Source organism: Pipra filicauda, unplaced genomic scaffold, assembly GCF_003945595.2.
Source record: "Pipra filicauda isolate LSUMZ 115617 unplaced genomic scaffold, ASM394559v2 scaffold287_size946512_pilon, whole genome shotgun sequence".
NCBI classification, from domain to species: domain Eukaryota; kingdom Metazoa; phylum Chordata; class Aves; order Passeriformes; family Pipridae; genus Pipra; species Pipra filicauda.
Genome location: NW_024104406.1, coordinates 821305 through 838268, shown reverse-complemented (window position 1 = coordinate 838268; position 16964 = coordinate 821305). Strand labels below are relative to the sequence as shown.

General features: G+C 43.4%; 2 protein-coding genes across 3 annotated transcripts in view; one reads left to right on the top strand and one right to left on the bottom strand.

Annotated features, from left to right (window-relative positions):
- NPTN (neuroplastin) overlaps positions 1–1228 on the top strand; it is a 46656-nt gene extending 45428 nt beyond the window's left edge. For both annotated transcript variants that reach the window (XM_039382871.1, XM_027723696.2), the window contains exon 8: positions 153–1228. The gene's annotated coding sequence lies outside the window, so the exon portion shown is untranslated. The remainder of the gene's footprint in view (positions 1–152) is intronic.
- REC114 (REC114 meiotic recombination protein) lies at positions 444–16915 on the bottom strand. The gene is made up of 6 exons (XM_027723717.2): positions 16692–16915; positions 16159–16248; positions 6794–6877; positions 3815–3997; positions 3068–3136; positions 444–1443 (listed from the first exon to the last, which is right to left on the bottom strand). Exons 1-6 carry the CDS (start codon positions 16860–16862, stop codon positions 1282–1284), a joined length of 759 nt encoding a protein of 252 aa, XP_027579518.1. The 5' UTR covers positions 16863–16915; the 3' UTR covers positions 444–1281.
- Positions 16916–16964: the final 49 nt, after the last annotated feature.

The following is a 16964-nucleotide window of genomic DNA, read 5'->3' as shown; positions in this document are numbered from 1 at the left end:
CACTGCAATTCCAAAGCCGCCCCCTCGTCCCGGGGGTCAGGAGTGGCGCCGGCCCGGGGGCGGCCGTGCCCCTCCCGCGAGCGCGTGGATTGCAGGCTGGCGGCTCGCGGGGTCCACCATTGACTAGCACCTCTTTCTCGTTTCTTTTTTAGAGCTTTAAGTTTCTGAGAGACTGATGGCAATATGACCTGCTAAATTTAAGGGTTGGAACTCTTGGTTCTAGAACTCCAGTTCTGTCTGATTTCTTTTTTTTTTCTTTCCTTTCCAAGTGAGCAACGATATGACTGTCTAACGCATGCCTTATTTAGCCTCTCCTGCAAGGATGACCTAGCCAGATCAATTTTAATAATGCTTCCGTGTAGAAGGTGTAAACTATTTTGGGCTTGATGTGCTGTGAATGTTGCTTTTTTTTTTTTTTTCCCTTTACTCTCTTTACCATGAGCAGTAGCCAGGCGGGTTCACGCATGCGCCATTTTTTACTTCCTGTAGCTGTTAAATTTGGCACCGCTCAAACCGCACCGCTGCCATCTAGTGAGACTTCTTTTGTAAAGTACAGCAGAACTTAAAAATATATACAGTATATATTTATATTGGGGGGGGGGAGGGGGAAACCAGAAGTCATTGTGGTTCATTTTGAAGCTGCTGATATTCATTCCTTACTGTATGGCTGGGAGGAGAGAGCGATGCCGGGCTGGCACTGGGACAAGGGAGACTTTGGAATTACCTTAAGGGCTTAACTGCGGAGCACGGGGTGTCCTGGGCGGCAGAGCTGGGATGGTTCCAGGGGGTGGTGGTGGTGGGATGCAGTTGGAAACAAAAACAAACCTTCAGTTTATAAATATATATATATGATTGCTTTTTAAGTGATTTTTTTTTTTTTTTTTTTTTTTTGTTAACTCATGTAAATTCTCAAATCCTTTTGCACTGATGTGTTCAACATATTCTTGTACATTCAATTCAGGCAAACTTTTATAATTTTCTTTTTTTTTTTTTTTGTTTAAATGATGAAATGTTACAGCATGGTGATATTCTATGCAACTAGTTATTCCTCTTTAGTTTGACACTGTAATTTCTCATGATTTAAAGATTGTAGAAATAGACCTACCAGGGTTCTCATGATGTGCGTAACTGTAGCTGCATGAACTCGTGTTCTGTGTATTTGTTGAAGTGCAATGATGTATAAAAAGTGGATTCACCTGTTTTTAAAAATAAAACACTGACAAAAAACCCCAGGGGTCTTGTTTTTCAACAATTTAATCTCTCGGTACAAAGTGGTGTTTCTCAACCTTCTGTGAGTTTCTGCAATTCCTTCTCCACATCTTCCACGAAGGCTGGGAAGTGCTGGTCCATGAGGCAGAGGCGGATGAAGGGCCCCAGCTCGTGTGCAGGCCACACCACGTGCCTGTAGGCCTGGGGCAGCTCGGGCCTCCTCCTCAGCACGGACTGGGGAAGGAACAAAAACCACAGTGGTTGCACTGCCCTCGGACACGACAGGTCCCTGACAACACACGTACATCCGAGTTTTCCTCTGACACTGGATAAGGATGGATCTGCCCCGTTCGTGCTGTTGGAACGCCTTGATCAGGTAGGATTGCTGTATGCAGGTTTTTCTCTGATGCCCAGCTCTGATCCCAGTGGAGTTTTTTACACAGTGTCAAATTTTACTGTGGTTACTTAAACTGGAAATTTAAACTGGGAATGCCAGTGTCCTGGGCAGTGTGGCTTCCTGGTGAATATCCATTCTGTGTAAGAGCAGTGGATCCACACTGCCACGTGAATTGTGTAGGGATAACAAGTGTGCACTTCTGAGCTCTTAATTTAGCAAAATGTCTTGTAGAAGTAAATTGTGGGGCTTTTGAAATGTTAAAACATCCTTTTCGTCCCTGTTTAACCACCTCCCTCAGCTTTTTCCTCTGGTGGTGGGAGAACTCTGGGCATTTTATCCCTGGTCAGTGTAAATAAAATGAGTGGCAGCAGAGTGGAAGATGCAGGACATGGGCTGTGGAAGCCCTGGCTGCCTCCAGCATCCACAGGCAATGCCTGGAGAAAGGCACAGCCTAATGGAACCAACTGTGTTTAAGGGATGACAGATCCATCTAATAGGGAGCGTGGGAATTGTCCCTTGTAGCACTGATGCAAAGAACATGGATCACTCCCTGCCTGTGGCAGGGGGTTGGAATGAGATGGACTGTAAGGTCCTTTCCAACCCAAAGCAGTCTGGGATTCTGTGATCACCCTATGACTATGGAAAGACCCAGAGAAACAACTGCAAAAGCACGAGCTGGAAAGAGTAGAGTTTTCTGCTAATTCCATCTCCTGCACTAGTCCAAATTCCCAGTAAAGGAGAACAGTTCATTTCCAGTTATTTACTTTGGGAGCTGTTTATTAAATATTGGATCTGCTGCAGGTCAGGGATGAGAAGGCTCCAGTGCCTAAAGGGGCTCCAAGAGAGCTGGAGAGGGACTTTGGACAAGGGCATGGAGAGAAAAGATGAGGGGGAATGGCTTCCCACTGCCAGAGGGCAGGGTTAGCTGGGATACTGGGAGGAAATTCTTCCCTGTGAGGGTGGTGAGGCCCTTGCATAGGTGACCCAGAGCTGTGGCTGCCCCATCCCTGGAAGTGTCCAAGGCCAGGTTGGATGGGGCTTGGAACAACCTGGGCTAGTGGAAGGTGTCCCTGCCCATGGCAGGGGGTGGAAGGAGATGGGCTTTAGGGTCCCATCCCACCCAAATCATGTTTCTGTGATTGGTATTTTCAGATTTCAGCTCTGTCTGCAGAAGTAATTTCTGCAGTCAAACCAGTGCCAAAGCCATTCACTGGGCTGTTGCCTCTGGGTATTTATTTGCTCTCAGTGTGTCATTTGTTCGTATGCAAGTGGAGTAATTACACCACCAAATACCTGGGTTTGCATCATTACACAGATCCTGTGTTTTGCTGCTGTGGATGATGGCATCCTGATGTTCAGGGAAGACATTTACCTGATGTTTATGGAATCTGAGTTCATTCTCTCTCTGTGCCTGACAGATTCAGCTGAAGGATCTAAATATTAAGACTTTTATGTTTTTACCTGTGCTAGCTGTGCTACAGATCTTCTTTCTCCAAGGCTTGTGCAGGAATCTTGTAGAGACTCATCTGGCTAGAAAATATCAAATGCAAATAAGGGCTTGTTACCAAGCAGAGTGTGGGAATGTGCAAGAGGGAAGTAGTTCCATTTTTAGAGCTGATGGGAAGGGAATGTGCTCAGCTACCTTATGCAGTAAAAAGGCATCTTTTTATGGAACCTGCATGCACATCTGCTCAAGTCTTTAAAAATGAAAGATACAACAATTTAACTACAGGCCCGTTATTTCATGTCTGAGCTAAGTTTTAAACTACTTCCTAGAAGGAACTTTAAAAAAGCTCTGCATGAATGATCACAGGAGCATGCTGCTTCCTTCCCATGGGTCTAAACACTCAAGAGAGCATATATTTAAGAAGAAACTTTCTGCCTTTTTCATTTACCTCAGAGCTTTGTCTTGGAGAGGGGAAACATTCTGTTCCTACGGCTCAAACTGTTCCTACAGCTCACGCTGTACATCTGCAGTTGTAGCAATCACTGCCACTGCAACCCAGGAGTAGGTGAACACAAAAAGGAGATACAATACAGGGTTCCTTAATGGCTCTGCTCATTTTTTTACCCTGTACAATTAATTTGAAAATCTGCCAGTTGGGTCCCAACTCAAATCTCATGTAGATGGTCTCACAGTTGCAAGAAACTCGTCCTTTCCAGCTGCAGCACTAACAGCTGGTTATCCTTCTGTGTGTTCTGACTTACTCCGTGCTCAGTGTCCATGCCCTGGTTGTCCTGGCTGAGGCCGTGGTACAGCTGCTGGCTCTGTTCCTCAGCCCCCTGCACGGGGACGTACTCGGACAGTTTGTGAACACAACTGCAGCAGTGTCCCAGCATCTCCTCCTTGGAATTCCCACCAAACTGCACTCGGAACATGCGGCACTCGTTCTGCTCGAAAACCAGAGGGGAAGGAAATTAACTGTGAAAGCCCTCAAACTACTTTGATTTAATGAAATCCCTGCTTGTTAAAGATGGGAAGAAGGCGGTAGATTCTTGGGTCACTGCACCAACTTAAACAAGTTTTCCCTGCTGTATTTTCATTTTTTTCCCAGCAGCTGAACCAGAAGACTGTGATCCCCAATTTGAAAGTCAGTTAAAAATATGCAAGAAAAGGATAAGTAAGAGATGCAGGGCCAGCTGTCACTAATTAAAGGTACAGCCACATGAACAAACCTTGCCATGACAACAGTTTTTACACACAGAGCAGGAAATGAGTTTTATTGTTGCTGCAAGTAGTATCCAGTAAGGACAGGCCAACTTGACAGTTTTCTGTGACAAAAAAATGACACTACAGTAAGAAGTTAACTCTGAAATCTGAACTAGAAATTCTGGGAATGGTATGTTCCAGTTAGGATTTGTTCCTGATGCATCAAACCCAGCCCTTCCTACCCACCTGGTCTACCTCTGTGTAGCTAAACCTGAATATTGTTTGGCTTTCACCTGAATGTTCCTTGAACAGAAGCCAACACGTTGAATGGGAGTGCAAGAAATTCCAATGCATTGCTTTAAACAGTCAATTACTACTCAAAATGAAAGAAACCCAGACAGCTCTGACCCCTCAGTATAGGCTGTCAGGCTGTACCATAATATTTTTAAGTGTCTGAGGTCCAGCAAACTGCCCTGAAATGGGGATGGCAGAGTCTGTTGTGTGTGATAAGCTTGGCCCTGAGCTGATGTAAGGCAGATGGATATTGATGTTTAGGGAGTGAATTAATGGGACTTCCCGTTTGACCTTGAAATTTCCCATTTAAAAGTTAAACTCCTAGAAAAGCAGCAAGTTTTCCTTGGGCCAGCCTGGCTTACTTGAGTGTTCATCCTTCTGAGGTTTCAACATCCAGTCCATGTTTTGGCACCTGGACACATTGCCAGGCTGTGGGTACTGAGTGCGGGGACAGCTCTCGGCGTAAGGATTTCTGTCTCAGCCACGAGCCAGCTCTTCCTGACAGCCTCTGTGTTTACATACCCGTTATTTTAAGATGTCTGTATCACATAAAATGATTTTTAGGGCGGTGTAAGCGTAAAACCTTGTCTCGGTGCCTTTTCAAGGGAAAAATGTCACAATAATGTGAAGTGTAGCCCTTGTTTTACCAGTGCCTGGTTGTATTTGCTCTGATTAACTCAGATGTAACTGCAGAGCTGCACATACCCAAGAACTGATCTGTGGGATGCCAGACAGGTGAGTTCTCATTAAAAATGACAGAAAGGGAATTTAACTTGAATTCCTTTTGGAGACTTTTGAAGACCACTTGTTTTAGTTACCCTTTTTTGACTCTGAAAATGAAACATCCTTCCTTCCTGGAAAGAGAGCTGAGATGATGTCACGGTTTAGCATAAACTGAGTACTTAGGTTCACACCTGAACCTAAAGCTGATGTCTTAAAGAACCCTGAGGTCACGTGAATCGTCCAGTTTGCACTTCTTCCATGCTGGGGTGGGGGGCTGAGCTCAGTGAAAACAATTTGCAGTGAAATTACTTATTGCAAGAACATTAAGAACTTTCACCTTGCTCCTGTTTATATGAGAGGCTCCAGCCTCATTCTGCTAAGAGGCCACAGTGCCCTCCTGAAATCATATTTCCTAAGTAATGAGTAAATTCCACTATAAATGCAGTATTAACAACTTAGAAAAAACAAGGAGTACAAGATAAATCCAAAATTTATCAGAAAGATGAGCACAGAAGCTTCATCCACTGACAGCATTAAAGGCATAGCTTCAGCTACAACTTGGGACGTAAAGTGCGTGGTAGAACCACTGCAGTGCCACTAAATCCAGTCTGCCATGTGAATTTGTGGTAAGTAAGCATTTAGATGCACCAAATTTATTTCAGCCTATGTTAATAGTCCTCCTTGCCTGAAGTGCCCCTCAGAGGTTTGTTAAGCCTCGGAGTGACTGTGATGTTTTGTGTTCCTGGAGAGATGCAGCAGAATCCCTGTGCTGGGGGACTGGGTCTGTTAGTGGGAAAGGGAACAACCCTTCTGGTTCATCAGCACCAATTCCTGCCCCAGGGTGAGACTTGTCTGCAGTGACAGGCCATGTTTTATAACAAGCTGACAAAAATCACAGCACAAAGGTGTTTCAGGCACAAGCCATGAATTTAAAACAGTAAGATACTTCAGGAGTAAGTATAAGAGTTCATCTAAGAAACAAAAAAAAATAAGATTTTTCCATAAATTGGTAACAAGTGCTGTTTGATTATTTAAAGGTGAACCAATCACTTACTGTGAGCTCTGAGGAGAAGACCAGAAACCTCCACATCCCTTTTGCTGCCTTGAGTACCAAATACCTGAACCACCAACCTACTGCTACTGTGCCAGGGGCCACAAAATGGCTAAATAATTGCCTGTTTGGATAGTTTGTTTGCCTAAGTGAAGTCTGACTCATGGAAGAAATTCACTTCATCTTTTTAATTGTTAGCCATGGCAGATAGATTGTGTAATAAATACCAGTCCAGCTGTTTTAGCAGCTAACTCTGAGAGCAGGCTAAAAACCCTGAACACTAGCACTTACAAAAGACACAAGATGACTCGATCCATTGTTTAGTATCTAGAGTAAAAACAAATATAATTCTGATTTATATAGATGATTTACAACTTCTGGTTAAATTTAGCCAATATTAAGAATTTTCCTCCAGAAAATCAGAAGTGTTTCAGTGGCTATTAGAAGTGTTCAAAGCAGCTCAACTCACCTTTCCCTGTGCCCGGAGCAGCAGGCAGTCTGCTCTCCTCACTATCTTGAGCCACTTGTGGGAATCAATCAATGAAAAGCCCTCCTGAAATAAAGCAGGACACAAAACACTTGCACAGCAAATATGCAACACTTGGCAGTACACGCTTCAGTTACGTGATGTAATTAAATCCCTAATGAAATTAGTCACTGTGTTCGTGCAATTTCTGTATCTGTCAAACAACTGCCAATATGGAATTTTCACCACTCCGGGGATTAAATCCGCAGCTCCAGTAACACCACCATGTCAAGGTATGTTCCAATTTCCATTTCTGTTTTATATTTGTGCATGTTATCAAAGCCTCGATGAAGTGCAGGATAAAGCAGCTGCAGTCAGAGCTGAAGTTGCCTGGGAGGGCAGCAGAGGGCAGGAGAAGCCGGGGAATGGGACAGCACCTGCTTTATCCAGGGAGGCCTTTGCTCCAGATGGCACTCAGGGAAACAAGCAACAGCTGTGATAATTAGATAAAGATGTTTTTATACTCCAGTTGCATTACAGTCAGTCTCTTCAAACTAGATGGACTGCTCAGCAACCTGTGAGAACACCCCAGGAAGGTGGAAACGTCACAGAACAACTGCAAGGCTATGGACTGTGTCTCCCCAGGCACTCTGAGCCCTTAGTTAGCAAAGTCCAGGGTCAAAAATAAACAATTAACAAACCTAAGGGCAGGGAGGAAATCAGGCACCTGTTTTATGTGAACTCATAGTGCTTTCAATGACCATGGCTTGGGCACAGGCCGCTTTTCAAGGGGCCCTAAGGGTCAAAACCCCCAGGTCCTGTCCATCCCGGACCGCCAGCAGTGTGCCACAGCCACTGTCCATCTCAGGCAGGTCCAGGCTGGAAAACCACCTGCCATTCTATTTTGGTACAGGAATCACCTCAGTGATTCTGCTCCTTTACTGTGCTGGCATTGGCTTTATAACCTCATGCAGCAACTGCATGTAGGTTTTTAACTGCACTTTTACAGTCTAAGAAGCAGTGAAGTGCTGAACCAAAGGCAAACTGGACCCCATCACCTGCCATGAGAGACTCCAGAATGTCTGACAGCAGGTAAGTATCATTCCCAAAAGATGTGGGGTCAGAGGGAGGAAAGTATTGCCCTGAGCACAGTAGAAGCAGGTGCTGACAGCAGGTGAGATGGGCCAGTCCCTTGCAGTGTGTCTGTCTGTACTGAACACTCCAATGCCTTAAGGTGGGACTTGCCAAGGTGTGAAAGGCCTCAAGGTCAAAGCAAAAGGAAGAATTCCCTCTGTGAGCCATGGGAAGACGTGGAACCAGGCCCCAAATTCTACTATCCCGTTCCTTCACTAGGCCAGTCTAACTTACAGCCACTTGTGCTCGCTCTGTTCAAGTAGTTTCTGTTTAGGAGACTCACCGACTGTGTTTATTTAAATATAGCTGTTCCCGTATTCAGTCTGGTTTTATAGTGTTTTTCCTTTTACTAGAGATGAAGGTTGGACAAATGTTGTCTCCTTTAAATAATAACTGTTTTCAAAGAAATGATAAAAGGCAGCCACTGTTTAACTTTCCTACCAACTGTTTTATTGACGTTTCCCAGGTTCTCCTCCTTTTATGTGTCCTGTTGCTGAGGTAAAACAAGCTGGGAAAAAACAGCATTTGGAATTTTTATTTACATACTCCTGATTATTCAACTCCAACCCCAAAATCTGATTTAACTAAAATTTAAGTTTCATTAACTGAAGAACAACGCAGAAAGTATTTTCTTTTCTCTTGTACCTTGGGTTGTTTGTAAATTGCCAAGCAGAAATAAATAACTAACTAATAAATTCCCTGGTTCCACCACTGGAAGCTGGGAGGATCTGTGCCCCCAGCCGGGAGCTGGGCATGGGGCAGAGCCTGGGAACTGCGAGGCAATCCATTGATCTTACTGTCCGTGTGTGCCTGCCCAGAGATGCTGCCCTGGCTCGCTGTGCTCGGAACGCGGGCAGTGACACAGGGACAGCAGCAATCCCTGCGGATTGTGCTGCCCCCAGGCTGGCAGAGCAGGGAACGGCGGCTCTGCTCCCTGCAGCATCCGCTGCTGCTTCAGTCAGAGCTGGGCAGCAGCAAAGCCAGATGGCAGTGTAAGATTAATCAGAGTAGATTAAAAAGGCAGCCTAGGACTGGGCAGGGACATAAGAGCTCAGATGTTTATAATGTGAAGAGAAAAACGGCAGCACTTTTCTAAGTTTGATCTTTAATATTCAGTCAGGCACAAACCCCTCCTGTCATTCTCCACGACTGGACTTGTGAAAAAATGGTGGTAAAGGGAAACTGTTCCCGAGGACTCTGAGTGGAATTAAGCTGAAGCAGAAAACAAGATGTTTCCCAAATGTTTTGGAAGCAGGCAAGATGTGACCACACCTTCCAAGAGGCAGAGAAGCCAGTGATGCTGATCCTGCCTTACAGCCACCGGGTCCAGCATTGACTGGGAAATACTTTTGTTCTGACTTCACACTTCAGCACTGGGCAATGATCTGTGATCTGTTTTGGAAGGTAGTACATGTTATTTATGTGTATTTTCTATTAGATCATCTGGAAACCCCGTGGTGCTAAGGAACACAGGAACATTTTTAGTTAGATTGCAACTCTATCTGAACTAAAAATTAATATATATTTAAGAAATGTTATTCACGTACCAGTTCAGCTAGGCAGGCTTGCATCAATTAGTTTGGCTTCACTCATTCACAAGGCAGATGTTTTCAAACAAAACTATGGGTAAACAACAGCTTAGGAGGAAAAACCTCTTTTTTTTTTTGATCACAAACATGATCTAATCTGCCCTTAAATTACAACCAATATTAAAGAAGACAAACAAAACCCAGACTGCCACAGCGAGACACATTCTCCAGTTTGGGCTGCCACTTCTAATAGGCTCATGAAATGCAAATACAACAGTCTGTTCTCTGGGTTCATAGTCAGAGTGAATGCATGAGGTGTATGATGTTATGGATTAAGGACTCGGCTGGGTATCCCACAGACTGGGAATGTGCATTTCCAAGAAATGATGAGTTCAGCATGAGATCAGAGGAGTTTATTGTGTTCATTACTGTCCCAGGGCACAGCTGCCAGAGTGGTGCCAGCTGGTAACTGAGGCAAGACGGCAGAAAAGCCAAAGGCCTCAGCACCATTCTGACACAGGCTGGGCAGCACCACAGGACACAATTCCCTGGAAAACAGAGCAATCTACTTCCAAAGTTTCCAGGGAGGCACCTATGACAGTCCCTTAATCTGTTCCTTTCCCAAGGTAATCTACCAGGACACAAGTGGGCAGCAAAACTAGCCCAGAACTGCTCACAGTGCCCTGGCAGGGAGAAAGCCGAGATTTGGGAAAGCACTTTTGTGGGGAAGGGTTGGAAGCTCTGCTGGTCTGAGCACCCCACCTGCAACCTCGTGCAACCTGCTCAGAACAGGCAGGGCTGGGTTAAATCCCCTGGCATCCTCCCCAGGGGGAGAGGCACTGCCCAGAACTGTGCTCCCCACACCGAGGGCTCAGGCACTGCCGGAAATCCCTTCAGAAAGAGCATTCGCTGCTGAGGGCTCAGGGGTCATTTGTTAAGCTCAAATACCAACGGTTTTGACCTCTAATATTCAAGGTATTGTAATTTAACATTCATACTGAATAACAGTGCCTAATTTGGCAACAAAGGAATGGTAATATTATTTCAGGTACCTCCACTGTGTGGTTCTAAACAAAACAGAACAAAAATACTGTAGTTGTGAAGACTGTTAATAACCATTATCTCAAAAGACAGTAAAAACGAAGATGTGGGAGCAGGCAGTCTGGAAAAGCTTCTAAATTATGTTCAACTGTTATACAGAACACTAAAGAATAACCAAAACTGAGATTCTTTCAGAAAACAAGCAAAACTGGAGAACATGTTTACAGGTGAGTGCTTTGATGGTGATCACTTTAATAGGGATTCATTTATTAACAGGTTATTATAAGAAATGAAACTGTGCATATTTGAAATTTGACAGAGATTCTAAATCAAATACTTGCATGTATCTGAAAAATAGCAATTTTTAACTTCAAAAAAGGAGTTGCTGTTTTACACTTTCTTCCACAATAACAAGGTTTCTATTTTAAAAAATGAAAATTCTTCATTAGTGACTGTAGAATGAAATAGTAATTCCAGCTGAAAGATAAAAGTTGTGAAAATTAAACTTGGAACATAATTTCATTCTCACCTTCAGTATTACCTTGTAACACACCTGGAAAAGTACAAATTTTCCTCACTTGTATCTTTTCCCAAGATCTAAATAAGGCCAAATACATTAGGTTTTATTTCTGCAGTATGAGCTGTCTCAAAAAAAAATAAAATATCCCCAATTAAGAGAATCTGCAAAGTGAGGGAAGCAGAAAGTTGTCCCTGCAAAAATTTCCAATCCCAACAACCAAGGCAGCCAGCCAGGAGTAAGGAATAAAGGGGATGCTAAGCTCTGCATTATCTTTTTGTATGCAATTTTTTTACCTTTAATCTCTTAGAATCTTAAATCTTGCTATTAAAGCTCGTTTGATTGTGGAAAAGAACAGGAGGGTTGAACTCATTAAACAGAGTGCTCCATGTGTACAGGAAATGGGAAATACAGGACACACCAGCCACCCCTGAGGGGACTCAGGAACCACAAATCTTTGGCCAAAGTGCAGGAGCAGGGGCTTCATTTCTAGCAAGAGTTCCCCCAGATGGGTACAAACTACACCCCCTGAAGGAGTGAGTAGCAAAGACAAGCCCCTAACTCAGGACAGACCTTGATATGTCAATAGTGAGAACCTGATTTGTTGGGTTTTTTCCTCTAAGCTACACTTTAGAACAGTGACACTTGTCCAGGGACACAGAGAGGGGAGCAGGATGCCCATGGGTTTACCTGGCTAAAGCTCTTCAGGGCATCCTGTGAATTTTTTCAATTCAGGATGCAGAATTCATATGTCCCTAGATCAAGAGCATACGTTAAACTAACTTTACAGAGTAAATACACTTCATTAACAGAAGTCCCTACTCTTAAAAAGCTATTCTAATAGCTGGGTTTAGAGGAACTGGGGCAAGAGAAAAGATCATAAGCCTTTTACATCAAACATAAATGGGAAGCTAACGCAGGATACTCAGCTTGTCCAAAACAATCACGTCAACAGCACATGTTGAAATGAACAAAGTAAAACTGAAATTTTTGAAGTACGACTGTGGTACTAAATAAGTCAACAAAGCTAAGATTCCTGCTACTCTTCCAAGGAGCAATCATGAGACCTTTAATAAAAGAACAACTTCCTGTAGCTCTGCAGTGTCCTACCACCAAGCAGCATTAGCAACCTGCTCACTCCCTGGGTTTCTGTCAAGTGTCCTCATTTACTGCACAGGGACCATCTCTGCCCAAGGCACTGTTGTGAAGATCAGCTCAAAAATTTGGTGCCTGAGTTTCAGGCACTGCAAAGAGCATCAGGAACATGAGAATGTCTGTTGAATGCTTGCCTAATTAATGAGTTAGAATCTACTGTAAGCACTGGTAGCTTATTAGAAGTCATGAGGGGACCGGGAGGGCACTTAGGACATTTAGTCTACACTTCAAAAGATCAGGTCACAAATCAATTACTCTGGATTAATTTTATGCTATTAAGTAAGTCCTCTTCACAATTTCAATTTGTTTAATTTGTAGGATATTATGAATTCTAGCACCAGGAATAATCGCACTGAAAAAAACCAAAATATAATTTTCATGATACGTTGATTCAAAGAGGGGAAAGGAAATAAGAGTTGTGGTAAAGAGAAGGTGATGCATCCTGAGCATGGCCAGAAATTAACAGAGATGCTGTTGAGATATTCCTGTAAAATTCCATTGTCTACAGCAGGCAAGAATGAGGTTTTTCTGCCATCAAATATGCAGTCTGTTAGGCAACACTGCAGCAAAAACAGGTCCTAAAATATGTTACGTAATTTAATTCCAAATGAAGAACTTTGTTTAAAAAAAAAAAAAAAACACAACCCCCAAAACAAAGCAAAACACTCTTTAATTTGCATTACGCATCAGGGATTTTTATGTGCTGTGCTCTCAAGTTCCATTTACCCTCCTCTTCATTCCATTTGGCTGAGTGCAAGGAGTAGATCGTATTTTGAAAGGAAAACAGTTGTTTCTGTATTTATTGAAGTTGTTAGGATATGTGAGTATTTTATTGCTATTATATAAATATTGTTCTTAGAAACGATAATAAAAGAGCCATAGTTTCACTGGACTCTAAATAACTATGATTCTTTAATGAAAAGGTTTTCTTAACTCTCCTGCTCAAAGAAAACAAAAAGGACTAAGAGAATACATAAATACACCCATCACAGAGAAAATATTTTGACAGCAAGTCAGAAAAACTTGAAATTTGTTCCTAGCATAGATCATGTTAATCCAGCCATCAGTGAAATAGAAATTTCCTTTTCTACACAACTATTTCAGTTTTGTGCAAATGGAGTTGTAGTGAATGTTGTATGTAGGTGAAAAATAGAAAAAATCCTCTTATTATTCACCCATGAAAATTTTACAAAAATTCAGTAGTTACGCATGTTGAGAAGGAAATGGTGTTCCTCTGACACACATCTTGTGCCTCCCCATGTTCCTGTGCAGAGGTACAAAGCTAAGCTAATTGTTATCCAGTTCCCTCAAACCCAGGAGCCTGTAGTACATCAAAAGGTCTGAAAAGTAGGGATTAGAAGATAGATCAAAAGACCAGACATCAACAACTTGAAGGATGCAGTTACTACATAGCAAGAAACAGCTGTGTAAGTACATCAGAGGGAATTTCAATGCCAGTGAGTAAGGCAGCCCAAAGGTGTTGGAGAACACCTTGGCAATCCAAAGGGCAGTCAACAGTCAGTAGCCCAGGCCAGCAAGAGAAAACAGGAATACAAGTTAAATCATCCCAAGAGTTGCAACATTCCATCAAACTTGATACATTCCCTCTGGTGCAGAAATTTGTGCATTATCCCCTGTGACAGAATGACCATGATAATGGACCCCCAGTGAGCGGATTTGGTCTGTGACAGACTCCAGAACACGGGATGTACAAAGCCTGTTTAAATATTGTGACAGGTCTGTGACAGCTCCTGACAGCTGGAGACTAGAGGGACACACAACCAGTGCGATTAACCATTGCTGATTATTTCCACAGCAGTAACAGCCTGAGCTGCAAGCTGGTTTTTTGTTATACGGCATCTCAATAAGGACTCTGCAAAATGCCCCATCCCTGGAAGTGTTTGAGGCCAGTCTGGATAGAGCTTGGAGCAACCTGGTCTAGTGGAAGGTGTCCCTGCCCACGGCAGGGGGTGAGATGAGATGAGCTTTAAGGTCTCTTCCAGCCCAAACCAGTCTGTGATTTCTCTGGTGGGTTTTTCAGCCACTCGAGTATGTTTAAGAGGGAAAGTGGGAGGACTGCAACTGCTCCAATCTCTGAGAAATACACACAGGCATGTCTGCACCAGTGCCAGTTTAGTCCTGTATGCACAGAACACACCTCCACTATGATCCCAAACACAAGTGCACCCAAAGGAACTGACAGGTTGTAAAACCAAATTCCTATAATTTTGCTCTAACACTTAAGAAAATGCTGGTGTTTGCCTTAAGGTTGGCATAGAAGCATTGCCAAAATAAATGTTAAAAAAACCAACCACCACCACCTTTTTTTTTTTTAAACTCTCAGTATCACATTTTGGTCACATTTACCAAGCGTGGCTGTTCCGCCTCTCTTCTGCACTATGTGAGAGCCACTGCAGTATCTCAGTGTCTCTTAGAAGCTGAAACAGTCCTGACAGATCCCAGAAGTTCCTCCTCTGGCATTTCATGCAAGGCAGCTGCCTGACAGCTTCACTAGCCACTAAACCCAAGAGCTGCAAGAAAGTGCTTTTCTCAGCCAAGTCTCTATAAAGCTTTTCTGATACTTCATCCCTTCCAACAACACTTTTATCTGCCCCCGTTACTTGCCAGATTCAGCCTTTGCCAGACGCAGTCTTTGAAGGGCTGCAGCTTTTGGTTGTGTCTGTTTGGTCTTTAATTAGTTATTAAAACTTACTTGTAGTTAGATTTTATATGGTTATTTCAAGGACATTCAGAGTCATGTAAGACCCCAGTTACTAACAGTGACTGCCATGTGATTGGGACACTGGGAACAGGATCAGCCCCTGGAGAGGAGTATCCTCCACTGAATCATTCCAAGCAGAATTTGCTAAGAGATGGCAGCAATTCTCCTTTCTACCTACATTTTCAGTACTCCATCCCTTTTTCTTATTCAACACAAATGCTAAAATACTTTCCATGTTCCATTTTTACCTTGTCCTCACGAAATATGAGCCAAATGCCATGTCTTGTATGAGGGCTCTCCAACCTGACAGCTTTCTGTTAGCTCATTCATTATCTATTCAACAGACCTCACACACTCATAGGCCAAAATATTCAAGGATATCCTTGGTTCTCCCCTTAGACTTAAATTTCTCTAAGTTTAAGACCTTTTAAGAGGCACAGTAAAATCTAATTTATAAGCTTATACACATTTAAAGCTGCAACACAGTCTCTTACACACTTTGTATTAAAAAGCCTTGTTATCTTCATGCTGCAGCATCTTTCAGTGGTTTGTAATAGCTTTCTAATATATTTATCAGTCAGTTCCTACTTGTTATCATCACTGAGTACTGGTGATATGCACTGAACACACTTAATTCCACCTTCCAGCAAGGCTTTCTCTGTCATGAGCATAAAACCCACTCCTTTTAGACAGAGTTTTCCTTTTAACCTCTTTGGTGTCATTGTGAAGTCTTTAGTAGCTGGTTATGCTTAAGTAAGTACAGGCTACAGGAAAATCAGCTGCCACAACCTTGTAGTTGTTATTTTGTCTCCAAAGATGTATCTCGTATCTTAGAGCACATTATGCAACACAGAAAAAACCCTCTGCTAAACCAAATTGTCAAACCAAAATACTAACAGGTCAATGGCAATAAATTACCTGGAAATTATAGTTTTATTTATTACTTAACAATGTATTTTCCCTGTTTTCTTAGGCAGAAGAATCGCGAAAGACAACCATAAATTACCTGTCAACATCAGCAGCACTTACCCATTACCTCTTAACCTAGACTTTTAGAACCACAGAAAAAATGCTGTGCCTCAGTATGAAATAATGCATTTAGCATTATTCTGATAAATCTGAAGAGAAAGCAAACATGAGAGTTACCACAAGCAAAACAATATCGGCAGTTTCCATTCAGTGGGACAGAAGGTGAAGCTGAGAAGGGAAATGAAGTTAATACTGATGGGGAAATGAAGGGAGAAACGTTCTTTGTGCATGAGAAACTCACCAGAACTGTTCGCCCTTGGGAAATAAAGAAATGGCCAGACACCACAATGGTGAGGACAAGAGAGCCTGATTCTTCATTTGATTCAAACACCTTTAAAAAGACAGACAAAGAAAAATCCATCCCTGTAAGCACAGAATCTGTAATTGCCATTTCTAGTGAAAAACAAAAGGTTTCAAAGGTCAGTGCAACTTGCCCTACGCTCCCGAGACAGGAGGCACGTTTAATGACTTTTTTACTAATTATACCTTGATACACAGATTTAACTACTTTAAATAACTCTCTGGAATCTTCCAACTTGATCTCTAGATTTTAATACCACAGGTCACTGCTGCATAAAAAAAATAAAAATAAGAAAATGGGCTACTAGCCATTCTACCTCTGACCTGCTGATATTAATAATTCATGAAGCAAAACTTCTCCAGATTCCTGCATTAGCTCTGGACTTCGAAAAACACCCCTGGAAGGCCTCACATATTCCTGCTGACGTCACAGTGGAGCCAGTTACCCCACACTGCCCCGCCGCCCCCCCGCACCTTCCATGAGGTGTTTTGCCCCTCATCGTCACCGTCCCTCGGCGGGAGGAAGCGGCCATAGCGCTTCAAAGGCCACGTTGTGGCGCTGCCGAGGAGGGAGGTGTCGCCGGCACTGCCCGGCGCTGAGCCCGGGCCAAGCTCGGAGCCGCGAACGCCGCCGGCCGCCGCCATCCCGCAGTGAGGGAGCTGAGGGACCGCGGCCCTGAGGGCGCTGAGGGGGCCGGGAGCCCTGAGGGGCCGGTGGCGCGCGGGAGCTGCGCGGGAAGCAGGAGC

Bases quoted from the DNA above. Each gene is read 5' to 3' on its own strand.
- REC114 (XM_027723717.2), bottom strand. From the start codon at position 16,862: ATGGCGGCGGCCGGCGGCGTTCGCGGCTCCGAGCTTGGCCCGGGCTCA. The intron at 3,998-6,793 runs GTGAGTTGAGCT...GTTTTCGAGCAG, and splicing joins TGCTCCGGGCACAGGGAAAG to AACGAGTGCCGCATGTTCCG. The intron at 3,137-3,814 runs GTAAGTCAGAAC...GATATTTTCTAG, and splicing joins GCATGGACACTGAGCACGGA to CCAGATGAGTCTCTACAAGA.